A 12,767-nucleotide genomic window follows, 5' to 3' on the forward strand; every position below is an offset into this window, starting at 1 on the left:
CCCCCCCCCCCCCGCAATGCCCAGGCACCGAAGGAAACTCTAAGATGGTAACTAATCACCGCGAGGAGCAAACAGTCGCTGCCTCCTCCCCGCGGAAGCTGCTTTACAAAGACAGGCCTCTGACCCTCCGAGCCTCACCCCGGGTTTGCTCTGGGCGCTCCTGGGTCGCCGACGCTGGGTCCGCCGTGCGCCACGAACTCCTACTAACGACCGTGCGGGGGCGTCCCTGGTTTTTCTCCGGCTGTTTCCGAACTTTTGACCTAACGTAGGGTTCCGTCTTCTCCGAGTAGCTATGCACTGAGCAGAGGGGCCCGGTCTCATCCCGAAGTCATTCAGTTGTCATCGTTTAGGGAAACAGCATCTCTAGAAGGTCCATCCCAATGGAATGAACCTCGCCTTGGGAAACCGTGCACGTGTGAGCCAACGTGCTGGGAGGGGGGTGGGGGGGACCGGGAAAGTGCTGGGTGCTTGCAGACTTGGCCCCCTTTTCTCCTTGCGGCTTTACCCCACCCTGGCTGCACATGAGAAGCGTTTCAGGTGGGGGTGAGTTAAACAATATAGCACTGCAACAGGTCAGATGATGCCACTGCGTCTGAGGATCTCCTTTTCCTTTACATTGGCTTCAGGTGTGCACGAGGATTCCAATGCTACACACCAGCCAGTGCTCATCATGGTAAGTGTACTTTTCATCCCTATCACCTGCTTTACCCATCCCCCTACCCACCTCCTCTCTGGTAAGCATCAGTGTGTTCTCTGTAGGTAAAAGGCTGTTGCTTGGTTTGTCTCTTACTTTGTTCCCTTGTTTTGCTTCTTAAATTCCACATATGAATGAAATCATAGGGTATTTTTGTCTTTCTCTGATAGCTGATTTCACCTAGCATTATACTCTCTCAATCCATCCATGTTGTTGCAAATGGCAAGATTTCATTTTTTATTGCTGAATAATATTCCATTGTATATACATACGTGTGTATATATATATATATATATATATATATATCACATCTTCTTTATCCATTTGTCTATTGATGGACACTTGGGCTGCTTCCATAATTTGGCTATTATAAATAATTCTAGGGGCTCCTGGGTGGCTCAGTTGTTAAGCATCTGCCTTTGGTTCAGGTCATGATTACAGGGTTTTGGAGTCAAACCCCGCATCATCGGGCTCCCTGCTGGGTGGGGAATCTGCTGCTACCTGCCCCCCCACTCTCCCTGCTTGTGTTCCCTCTCTTGCTATCTCTCTCTCTGTCAAATACATAAAATCTTTAAAAAAATAATTCTGCAACAAACATAGGGGTGTATATATCTTTTCAAATTAGTGTTTTCATTTTCTTTGGGTAAATACCAAGTAGTTGAATTGTTGGATAATTCTATTTTTAATTTTTTGAGGAACCTCCATACTGCTTTCCACAGTGGCTGCACCAGTTTGCATTCCCGCCAAGAGTGCACACGGGTTCCTTCTCCACATCCTCACCAACATTCGTCGTTTCCTGTGTTGTTGATTTTAGCCATTCTGACAGGTGCGAGGTGATATCTCATTGTGGTTTTGATTTGCATTTCCCTGATGATGAGTGATGTTGAGCATCTTTTTGAATATTTCTTAATAAGCTCTCCAAGTAATTTTATTTATTTTTAATTTATTTCTCTTCAAGCAATTTTAATATGAAGCTAGAGTCAAGAACCAAAGGGATGGCATCAGTTCTCTCAGAAGCTGTAGGATCAACTGGGATAGGGGAACTTAATAGAATGCTTGCCCACAGCGGGATGGGAGAACCATTATGGGGAGCACCGGTTGTTCCTGATTTTTCCATGCTTCTTTTCTGAGTACCTTAGCCTATAGTAGTGGTTTCTAACATGTGATCATCAGACCAGCAGCATCAGGATCACCTGGGAACGTGTTCAAAATGCAATACTTAAGCCCCAACACGGAAATACCCAATCAGTAAATCTGAGGGTGGGGACTAGTTTAACAAGCTTTCTGGGTGCTTCTGGCAACTCACTAAAACTAGAGAAATATTGATATAAATAAGGTGGTAGCATAACCCAGCTAAGTTAAGTGTGATCAAGAGAATGATTTATTTCTTCAGTTCTTGACCAAAGCCTTAAACTGAGGACTAGCGTGGGCTAGTAGGTGCATGGCAGTGGGACTTAAGGCAGGAGAAAAACAGTGGGGGGTGGGGAGAGGGACGATCAGCTGATCTACCTCCTGCTTCCTCTCACGTGGAAACTTTCTTTCCTCTTTGAGAAGCTGGGCATCCAGTATGGATTTTTTTTTTTTTTTAAGATTTTATTTATTTATTTGACAGGGAGAGAGAGAGATCACAAGTAGGCAGAGAGGCAGGCAGAGAGAGCGGGGGAAGCAGGCTCCCCACTGAGCAGAGAGCCCGATGCGGGGCTCGATCCCAGGACCCGGAGGTCGTGACCCAAGCCGAGGGCAGAGGCTTAATCCACTGAGCCCAGGCGCCCCTCCAGTATGTTCTGATGTCCCACGTTTGTTGACATCTCCAACCAGATGAGGAAACACTGAGGAATGAGCCAGTAGAAATAGAAAGATGATGTGATAACTGTTAAAGGGAACGAGGGAGCGAGGCCGTAGACAGGCAGACGCTGGACCAGAGGTTAGAAGACTAATTTTAGTTGAATAGGCAGTTCAATTTTGTCAATCCTAGGAGAGTTCCTCAGTTGATAATGATGCTACTTATAGCAGTAAACATGGAAGAAAACAAGCATTTTGTGAAGGCAGCTCTGGGACAAACAGCAAGTTTTGCTGATGATAGCTAGAGATCCCTTGTCATAGTTAGTAAATTAAAAACATTCCCCTGGGTTTCATATACTCATTATCATGAATCCGTCCCCTGCAAATGCGGACAAATCCAGTCCCACGATGCCCTGTACTCTGTGTTGGTGGTTACTCATGTATGATATTATTTTCCAGGTGATAGACAACAAGCTTAATGCAATTTTGTTACTAAGGTTGCTTCTAATTTTTTAATTTCTGGTTCATGGGAAGGCAACATGATTCTAATAACTTTTTTCTTCACTGCTTTTCTTTCATTTCAAGCCTGGGTTTGAATATAGGCTGCTTTACTTATTAGCTTGTTAATTAACCTCACAGGATTTCAAGTTTCTCAGCCATAATATACTATCATCAGGAGGTGCCTGGGTGACTCAGTCTATTAAGTGTCCAACTCTTGGTTTCTGCTCTGGTCATGATCTCGGGGTCTTGAAATCGAGTCCTACATTGGGCTCCATGCTCAGTATAGAGTCTGCTTGAGATGATCTCCCTCCCTCTCTCTAAAATAAATAAATAAATCTTAAAAAAAATACTATCAGCAGATTTTATATGGTGCCATATTTGTGCTATACCCAACACAAGGTATGGTACATATTCAGTTAGTGCTCAATTAATAGAAGCTGTTTTCTGTATATTATTCCTGTATATTATTTTAAAATTTATCACTGCAGCCTGGTAAAACAATCACCTGGTCCACCTGTGTCAAGCAAGAGTTGCAGCTAGCCATCTGACTCACCGTAGAGTATGTCTTCCCCATTCAGGCCCTCCAGGGAACAGAAAAGCATGTGGGTGTAGCCAGGTAGACTGGGCTTTATGCCACCAACAACTGCTCATAAATGCAGACCACCCTCGTGCATTCACACATAGGCAGAGTGGGACAACTTTGTTTCTTTGGACTGATGCAAATTCATACGCTTCTCCTGGCCCCCAAGTGATTCTGAGTTTTGCTATGCATGGTTATCGAAGCTGCCAATATTTTGTGTCAATGTTCTTGTGGCTTAAACAAACCAATGTAATACTAGTCCAAAGCAAGTTCAACAGCAAATCCCAAACTGGAGTAGCCTATATCCACAGTGAGATAGCACAAACCCTAGATCAGTCACCCTTCTATGGGTTAAAATGAAAAACCCATAAATCCTAGCTGCACAAGGAGAGGTAGGATTGTCAACACTTCTCACTGTGTCTGAAATAATCCTACTATTGGGGTGTAACATGCCATAAGAAAAGAAAAGAAGGTTAAACAGTTATCTGAAATAGACCTACCACTGAGGATGAGATCTGAGGGGCATGCTGAGGTCAGTGGTGCTAGTTGGCCTCATCCTGCTGGTTGGAATTCTGTTGATAAGAGCCCTAACCAAGTGTTGTATGAAAATTGAATGCAACTGGTCTCAGCCTTTATTAGAGTATCAAATCCAAGTGGCAGAGCAGTAGCATCATGGTGGTTCCCCATTGTCATGCAAGAAATTACAACAAATTCACTGGTTTATACAATGCACATATATTCTCTTAGAATTCTGGAGGTCAGAAATCTGACATGGGTCTCACTTGGCTAAAGCCAAGTTGTTTGCAGAGCTGCATTGTTTTCTATAGGTTCCAGGGGGGAACTTATTTAATCAGAGTGTGTTGGCAGAAGTTAGTTCCTTGAGGTTGTGGGATGGACGTCCCTGTTTCCTTGTTGGTTGTCACTGAAAAGACTTTCAGGTTTTAGACACTGACTGCAATCCTCAGCCTGCTATCCTGTGTATCCTTGGCTTATGGCCCCCTTTCTCCATCTTTAAAGATGGCAAGAGTAGGTCAAGTCCCTCATGTTCTACATCTCTCTGATGAATTCTCTTGCCTTACTTTTTCCACACTTAAGGACCCTGGTGATTATTTTGGCTCCCTGGAGATATTCCAGGATATTCTCCCTATTCAATGTCAGCTAATTAGCAGTCTTAATTCCACCTGCAAATTTCCTTCGCCATATAAAACAACACATTCCAAAATTCCGGTGCTCACGTGTGGGTATCTTTGGGGCCATTATTCTATCATCAGCATACAGTTACAAAAATGTAAACCTGCCCAAGAATATGTAGGACCAAGGGGTCAGTTATTGACAGAGGCAGCTGACTATGACCCTGAACACCCCTGCACATTATTGAATGCACCTCTGAAGTAGCTAGTCACATAGGTAACTACGTTGGTGAAGGTGACCACAACATGACTCCTTTACTGCCATTCAGTCTCTAGGAAAGGGCAGCTGGCTCAGCCCTCATGTTGCCGAGGGCATGCGGAGCCACGGCTGGTCCATACGTCCCGCAGTGGAACAGAAACATGGGGAAGCATGCCAGGCAAAGATGGAGGCAGAAATTGGGGGTTGTGTGGCCACAAGTCAAAGAACAGCAGTCACCAGAAGCTGGCTGAGGTGGGCAAGGATTCTCCCCAAGAGCCCTTTGGAGGGAGAGAGGCACAGTTGGTAGCTTCATTTTGATTTTCTAGCCTACGGAACTGTGAGAGAAAAAACTTCTGATGTTTAAGGAACAGGTTCGCGATGATTTGTTATGAAAGCTCTAGTTGTCGCCTTCGGAATCTTGTTATTGCTGGCTCCATGAAACTGATGTTCTTCCTCACAAAGAATACTTACATATTGTATATTGTCATCTCTCTTACTCACTAAAATGCAGTATCCACAAAGACAAGTCTCATTGGTTTGATTTTTGTCCATGGTACCTACAAGAGGAACTGGTGGCTTTTTTAATGTTTAATAATGTGGTTCTTCAGGATAGAGCATCCTTCAGATTCTTGCCAAAATTCAACTAAAATTTTGAAATACCCATAGCATCTTGGTAATCAAGACCTGTTATAAAACAAGAATGCAAGCATATGTACAAAGCTCACCACGGCGAACACTGGAGTTAGTCTCTCACACATCCTGGAACCATAGATCTGAATAAATGACACTTAGCTCAACGCCCTTTTTATTGGATAAACTGTACAAATGATCTCACTTCACATCCACGAATGCAAAGAGAATCGTAACGAGGGCTTAAATAGGAAAAGTTTCCTTTGGCACTAAATTTGCCGCAGAGTTCTACTTCATACTGTGTGTCTCCAGAAGCATAAAAGAATTCTGAGGGGAACACAGTTCCATATGTTGACTCTCCATAAATCCCAGGATACTCGCTACTATAATAAGGGGAATACTTGTTCTAGACACCACAGTGCTCCTCTGAATTTCCAAATTTTTAATAATTAATTACTGAAATACACCTGGTAGTGTTTATGAGGAAGCCAATGTTTTTCAGCATAGTATGGGTAAAAACAGATGACAAAGCTATATTTATTTCTCTCAGGTATTGCCATAAGAGGAGCCAGCACTTCTGCTAATAAGACCGTGACCAATATTAGAAACTTCCAATCCATCTTCTACTCGTGTGTATCCCTTCCAAATAGTTGTGTGTGTGTGTATGTGTGTGTGTATACACACATACTGAATAATCTAGTTTTCATTAGCACTTTATATTAAGTGTTGATAACTAGTAGTTGGGGAAATTATTTAAAATTATGGCATTATAAGTAATAAAAATATATCATGGAATATAACTCTTCAAATAGGAGGCAAATCTACAAAATCTATTAAGGGAATAGTTTTCTCCAACATGGATGTGAAAAAAACATTTATCCATTTTCCATATGTGCTATTCACTTCATCTATGTATCTACGTGTATTCATGCCATTCCCCTTTTGTGTTTATACATAATAGATATAGATACTTGCGAGCTAAAGCTAGATACCATTTGCCTATCCTAATAATGATTAACAAAATTAGAGATTGACTCCCTGTTTTTTTCTTGAGACAAGAGTTTATTTTTTAAACTATATTTCCCTTTAAAAGTTGCCTTTCAAAAAGAATATATTTGCTATTGTTGTTGCAAATGTTTTGATTTATTAGAAAACACATTTATACTTATTGGAATTTATTGGAAACTCAATGCAAATTTTCTTTAACGGAGAGGAAAATTCATGAACACAAGGAACTTAAAATCCCAGGGGTATCTTTTTTTATTATTAGGTTTTTATTTTAATTCCATGTAGTTAACATGCAGTGTTATATTTGTTTCAAGTATACAATATAGTGATTCAACAATTCCAGACAACTCTGGGTGCTCATTGTAAGTGTGTTCCTTAATCCCCATCACATATTTCACCCATCCCCCTCTGGTAACCATCAATTTGTTCTCTATAGGTAAAAGTCTGTTTCTTGGTATATATATACACACACACACATATATGTGTGTATATACACACATATATGTATATGTATATATATATAAAAATATTATGTGTGCGTGTGTGCATATACATATATACATGTGTGTCTGTGTATATATGTGTATATGTATTATACACATATATATATACATACACACCACATCTTCTTTATCCATTCATCAATTGATATACCTTTGAGCTCTTTCCATAATTTGGCTATTGTAAATAATGAAAGCCACAACGAGACATCACCTCGTATCTGTCAGAATGGCTAAAATCAAAACCACAAGAAACAAGTATTGGTGAGGATGTGGAGAAAAAGGAACACTCGTGCACTGTTGGTGGGAATGCAAACTGAGGCAACCCCTGTGGAAAATAGTACAGAAGTACCACAAAAGGTTAAAAATAGAACTACCGTTTGATCCAGTAATCTCACTACTGGGTATTTATTTAAAAAATATAAACACACTAATTCAAAGGGATACATGCACCCCTATGCTTATAGCAGCATTATTTACAGTTCCCAGGGGTATCTTAACCCAGGCTATGGCTTAAGTCAGAGAGGCTCATTATGCCTCCTGGTCAGGCCCCTCTCCATGCCTCAACTCTCTTTCTCATGCAACTCCTAGTGAAAGTATGATGCTTTTATCACCCTCAATCTTTATTTCCTTAGGTTTAATTTTAGCAGCAAGAAAGTGCGTCTCTTCAAGAAGTCTAAGCATCATTACATTTCATTGTCTCTGATGTAGTTACCTGCCCATACTAGCATGTGTGTCCAGAAAACTTACATGTTTTCATTAGATAAACATGAATCACCTGCCCAACCTGAAGGCAGAGGTGGTATTAACCTTAACCAAAGGATGTGGCCTGAAATTTGGGAGTGGAGTTGATCCTAGAGGAAAAACAATGCATGTTAAGTAGAAGCCAGGTGAATACATGTTAGGGTTCCCCAAACAACATCCACCCACTAATGAGACAAAATGAATGTTGAATCTCCAACACATTTACTTTCATGTTTTGCCTTCATAACCTAATTGATTGTCTTTATCCTCTTGGATTTATCAATATTTGGCCTACCACATTGTTATACTTTTCTTATGTATATGTAGCTCTGCGTGTCTGTGTGTGTAATGGGGGGATGTTTTATATATTACATATATATAAAATAGCTATAGATGTAATATATATTATATATCTATATAGGAATTCTATAATATGTATATGGCAAATAAAAGGGCGGGACATATTCTGACATAAGTATCATCCTCTCCATATTCTACTTGAAGATGAGATTCATTTTCAGGTTGTACCCCAATAAAAATAACTCTATTTCTATGGTGAGGTGAACACTGATGATAGTGTACAATGTTTGGAATAAAAAGAGAGAAAGGTAGAGAACAAATTGTAGCCATTCTTAGATAATACTCTTAAGTCATCAACAAGTATTTTGTTGCAGATGCTAACAGAAAACTTCCAAAATAACAATTTGGTACAGGTTTAATCATTAAAGAAACTAAGCTACATCATTAGCGTACACCAAGGATAATCCGAATTTCTGGATAAAGTCCCTAAAACAACAGAGAAAGGTACTTTAATTTCAGCGCAAAAATTTGGTCAGAGACGAACAACAGGATCTAAGGAAAAAGCAACTAGTAAAGGTCGTGACGTGACAATTCTTTTAGCTACACAAACTAAGTATAGCCACCAGTTCCCTTGTGGGGAGTACTTAAAAGTCAATTTAGGAGATCCCATGACTTCTTTTTTTGTGCCTTCCCCACCCTTTCCGCAGCATGTGGACTTTTGCTAGCATCCTTCCTCCCTTCGCTCACCAGCAGTCTTCAGATCAGTCCTTGGAGCTCCATCACCAAGCAAGGGACCTGTGAGACAACAGAGACAGATTTTAGAGCCTCCGAATCTCAGCTTTCTCCCAAGTTTCCAAAGCTGTTTTTCTCCTCTACCCCATATACTTAGAAGAATCTCAGAAAATTAGTAGATTTCACTTGTTTTCCTCAAATTTTACCCAAAGCAAATAAGCCCCTGCACTTAGTCACTGGGTATGGAATGTTCTTACACCAGGCCCCTCTAGGCAATGAACTCCTTTCTCCTTTCTGATCTCATTCTGAATTGTCATTTCCCAGGAAGAAGCAATATAACATAAATCTACTGATTTTCGCATTTAACTCAGTCACCATTATAGACTTCTTTGTTGATGATTTGATTTGACTGTAGGTTTCATGAGGACAGCTGTTACATTGTGTGTCTTGCCACCCTTACATTCGCTATACACACTGTGTGTGTGTTTCTGAAATATAGATTGGCTATTTCAACATCTATGCCAGAGTTCTTCTAGTTTCCCCTCTTGGATTGCTAAATACCCACATTTTCTTGAATCTCTTACAGCTAGAGCTCCAGATAAGCTCTAGATGCTGGAAAATAAATGTGCTCAAGCAAGGCCTGAATTTGGGCTGATCTCAGTGGGGAAGAGTGCTAACAGGAAATTATAGAGCGGCCAAGTCCAGTCATTTGGTGCCTTCTATCCCCATCTTGTAGCTAAGGTAGAGTTACCTTGGGGACAGGGATGAAAGAAAAGATGTCATGGAACTCTGTCTCTTCCTGATACCTTTTCTGAGGAACCCATTCTCTAGTTAGGCCTATTCTGTGGTGGTGAACCAGGGGTCATTCCTGTACATCCAACATGGAGCTTGCCCCCAAGTCCCAAGTCATCAGATTCCTTGTATTATATATATATTTCTGTTATTTATCTGTTTTTGGATACCTACAGCCAAATTCTGAGTTCAGCAATTATTTGTTGAATTAATCAATAACAAAAGAAAGAGTAGATGTCACTTGATTTTAAATGTTTTCTTTTTACAAATAATAGATGAGATACCTTATCTTTTATGAAATTATGTCTTAATATTCTTCTTCTGTTCTTTGAAAATGATATATTACAAACACATGTGAAATAAGTAATGGGATAAATAACACCATTTGAAAATTCATATTGCCTTATCACAGAAAAAACTGAAAACCTTTTTACCTAGTTTTGAAAAAGAAATACTGATACTTCCTTTACAATCATTTAAAATAAAAACAAATGAATTTTATCTTAAAATGGATTACATGGTAATAAGCAAAAAGTGGATAAGACAAATCTAATAAAAAGAATGAAAAAGGCATTCCTCATATGGTACAAGTTAAGCTAATAAGCAGTGACTCATTCAAATATAAAGACTAGAAAACATTAAAACTCAGATAATTATCTGGAGAAAAGGACATATTTGGGTTTTAAAAGTTCATAAATCCAAATTTTCCTTTTTTCCTATTTGTATACAGAGCCAAAGGACATAGTTCTAATTATGAAATGCTCATTAATATGGCTAAAAAACATTCCAGCTATGTCCGCCCAAATCGAGCCAAATAAACAGTTTCTTTGGGAGAAATTGAATTAATTCTATCTGGCTTAAGGTAGGATAATTAATTTTAACTGGCTTAAGGTAAAATTATTCTTGTAATACAGACTTAGCCAGCTAATTATTTCTCCATATGCTACTGTTCCCCCACACCTGCTTCACCTTGGCACAGCAGACCTCTCGCACTTCCCGGCTCTTTCCCCATGTTGTCAAGGACACACCACCAAAACAGCTACCAGTTTGCCTCCAGCACAGAGAACCAGATTTGTAGGCATTAGTGCAGTAGATTGGAAAATAAATTTCATTGGGGATGTTTATTTAAATTAACTATGAAGTATATAAAACATCCTTGAAAGTAATTTGAAATTGTCACTAATGAAAGATATTTACCATATTCACTAAAGTCACACGCGCACACACACACACACACACACACACTCTTCAATAATGCCAAATCAGAAATAACCTAGTCATTTACAGTTGTTATGAAGGGCATTGTAATACATTTTGAAAACACTGTGTGTTGACTTGTGGTTTTCCAAGTTTTAGCGGACATAAACGTCATCTAGATACTTTTTGGGGGGGGGAGGATTTTGGCTAAATCTATCAATTTTTAATTTTTTAAAATGTATTCAAGTTCTAGTTAGTTAACATACACTGTAATATTAGTTTTAGGTGTACAAGACAGTGATTCAGCACTTCCCTATACCACCCGGTGTCATTCCAAGGGCCCTCCTTCATCCTCATCCCCTATTTTACCCACCCTCTCCCCCACCTCCTCTCTGGTGACCATCAGTTTGTTCCCTGTAGTTAAGGATCTGTTTCTTGGTTTGCCTCTCTCTATCTTTTCTTTCCCCTTTGCTCATTTGTTTTGTTTCTTAAATTCCACATATGAGTGAAATCAGATGGTATTTGTCTTTCTGTGGCTGATTTATTACACTTAGCATCATACTTTCTAGCTCCTTCCATATCATTGCAAATGGTAAGATTTCATTCTTTTTATGGCTGAGTAATATTCCATTGTGTATATATACGACATTTTCCTTAACCATTCATCACTGAATGGACATCTAACTACTTTAAAAAATATATGTGTGTGTGTGTGTGTGTGTGTGTATACACATACACACACACACACACATTCCTACTTCCCAAGTTACATGCCTATTAATTTAGAATTTTCATTTTCAGAAACACCCTATTTGGTACAGCAGGACCATAATCCAACTTCAGGAAACATTTCTCCAGGAGATAAGAACATCTAATTCATTTCTAAATTCCTTCTACCATGTGAATTATGCTGGACATACACAGAATAACATGATTTCAGAATGCTAGAAAAGGAGCTGAATGTGAAATATGAATGTGATTTGTAATTATTCTTTCTTGACTCACGTTACACTAAACTAGAACTACGTTCACACACATGCACATGCGCACACACACACACACACACGGAACTATGTAATGGAAAATGAAATTAAAGTTGGTTAAAAAGCAAAGAGATGATTGTTGTTAGTTACTGATATACTGATGCTTCCTTTTGTCTGTTTTCCTAGAATTTAGAGAGAATTAGAAAGCCTGCCAAATGCTGTAGGGATCTAAATACCATTAAATTAAGCAAAATAAAATGACAGGGGAACAGAAAGTGATGGGCAGTAACAGAGAAATATGAAATGAAAAATCTCTCAATTATGTCAACAACCATATTAAATTTAACTGCATGAATTAAAAATAAATAAATCCAGCAAGTGGAAAGAGTACACTAAGCTGTATCAGGAGCCAACAGCTATTTTAGTGAAAAGAAACAGAAATTCTAAAGAAATATTACATTGTCCTCATGAACCCAAATTAGTGATTTTATTTAAACCCAGTAGCTAAATTTTGGAAAACATAATAGGATAGTGGAATTTTGGTGTTGGCAGAATCTCAGGTATTTATTCCAGACTCCTTTCTTAAAAATGAGAAAACTAAAGCACAGAGTATTATTTGGCCAAAATATTGAGCATGGACCAGGATAAGAATTTTATTCTTTCATTCTCTAACCTCCGGTTCCATTTTCCTGTTACAGATTTGCTGAATCACACATTTGGCGGTTACCACTTTCACTGAGTAGGAATGTGGATGCTCTTTGGAGTCTCTCTCGTAAATCCAATAATTCCACTCATGAGAGCTCTGCTGTCAGACCTATGCACCTCCCCAAACACCACCTCCAAATACCATCACCTTTGCAATATGGTTTCAACATTGGAACTTTGGAGGGACAGACACATGTAGCAGTTCTCAGTATTCCCAAAAGTCACCCATA

General features: G+C 39.4%; 1 protein-coding gene across 1 annotated transcript in view; it reads right to left on the reverse strand.

The window, feature by feature from the left end:
* Positions 1-8,833: 8,833 nt before the first annotated feature.
* The window catches only part of CCDC102B (coiled-coil domain containing 102B), a gene marked incomplete at its 5' end in the record, with an annotated part of 139,922 nt that continues 135,988 nt past the window's right edge, over positions 8,834-12,767 (reverse strand). The window contains 1 exon segment of the mRNA XM_080821576.1: positions 8,834-8,923. Coding sequence (XP_080677702.1) covers positions 8,885-8,923 — 39 coding nt within the window. The 3' untranslated portion in view covers positions 8,834-8,884.

This window comes from Martes martes, assembly GCF_963455335.1.
Source record: "Martes martes genome assembly, chromosome: 13".
Classification (NCBI taxonomy): domain Eukaryota; kingdom Metazoa; phylum Chordata; class Mammalia; order Carnivora; family Mustelidae; genus Martes; species Martes martes.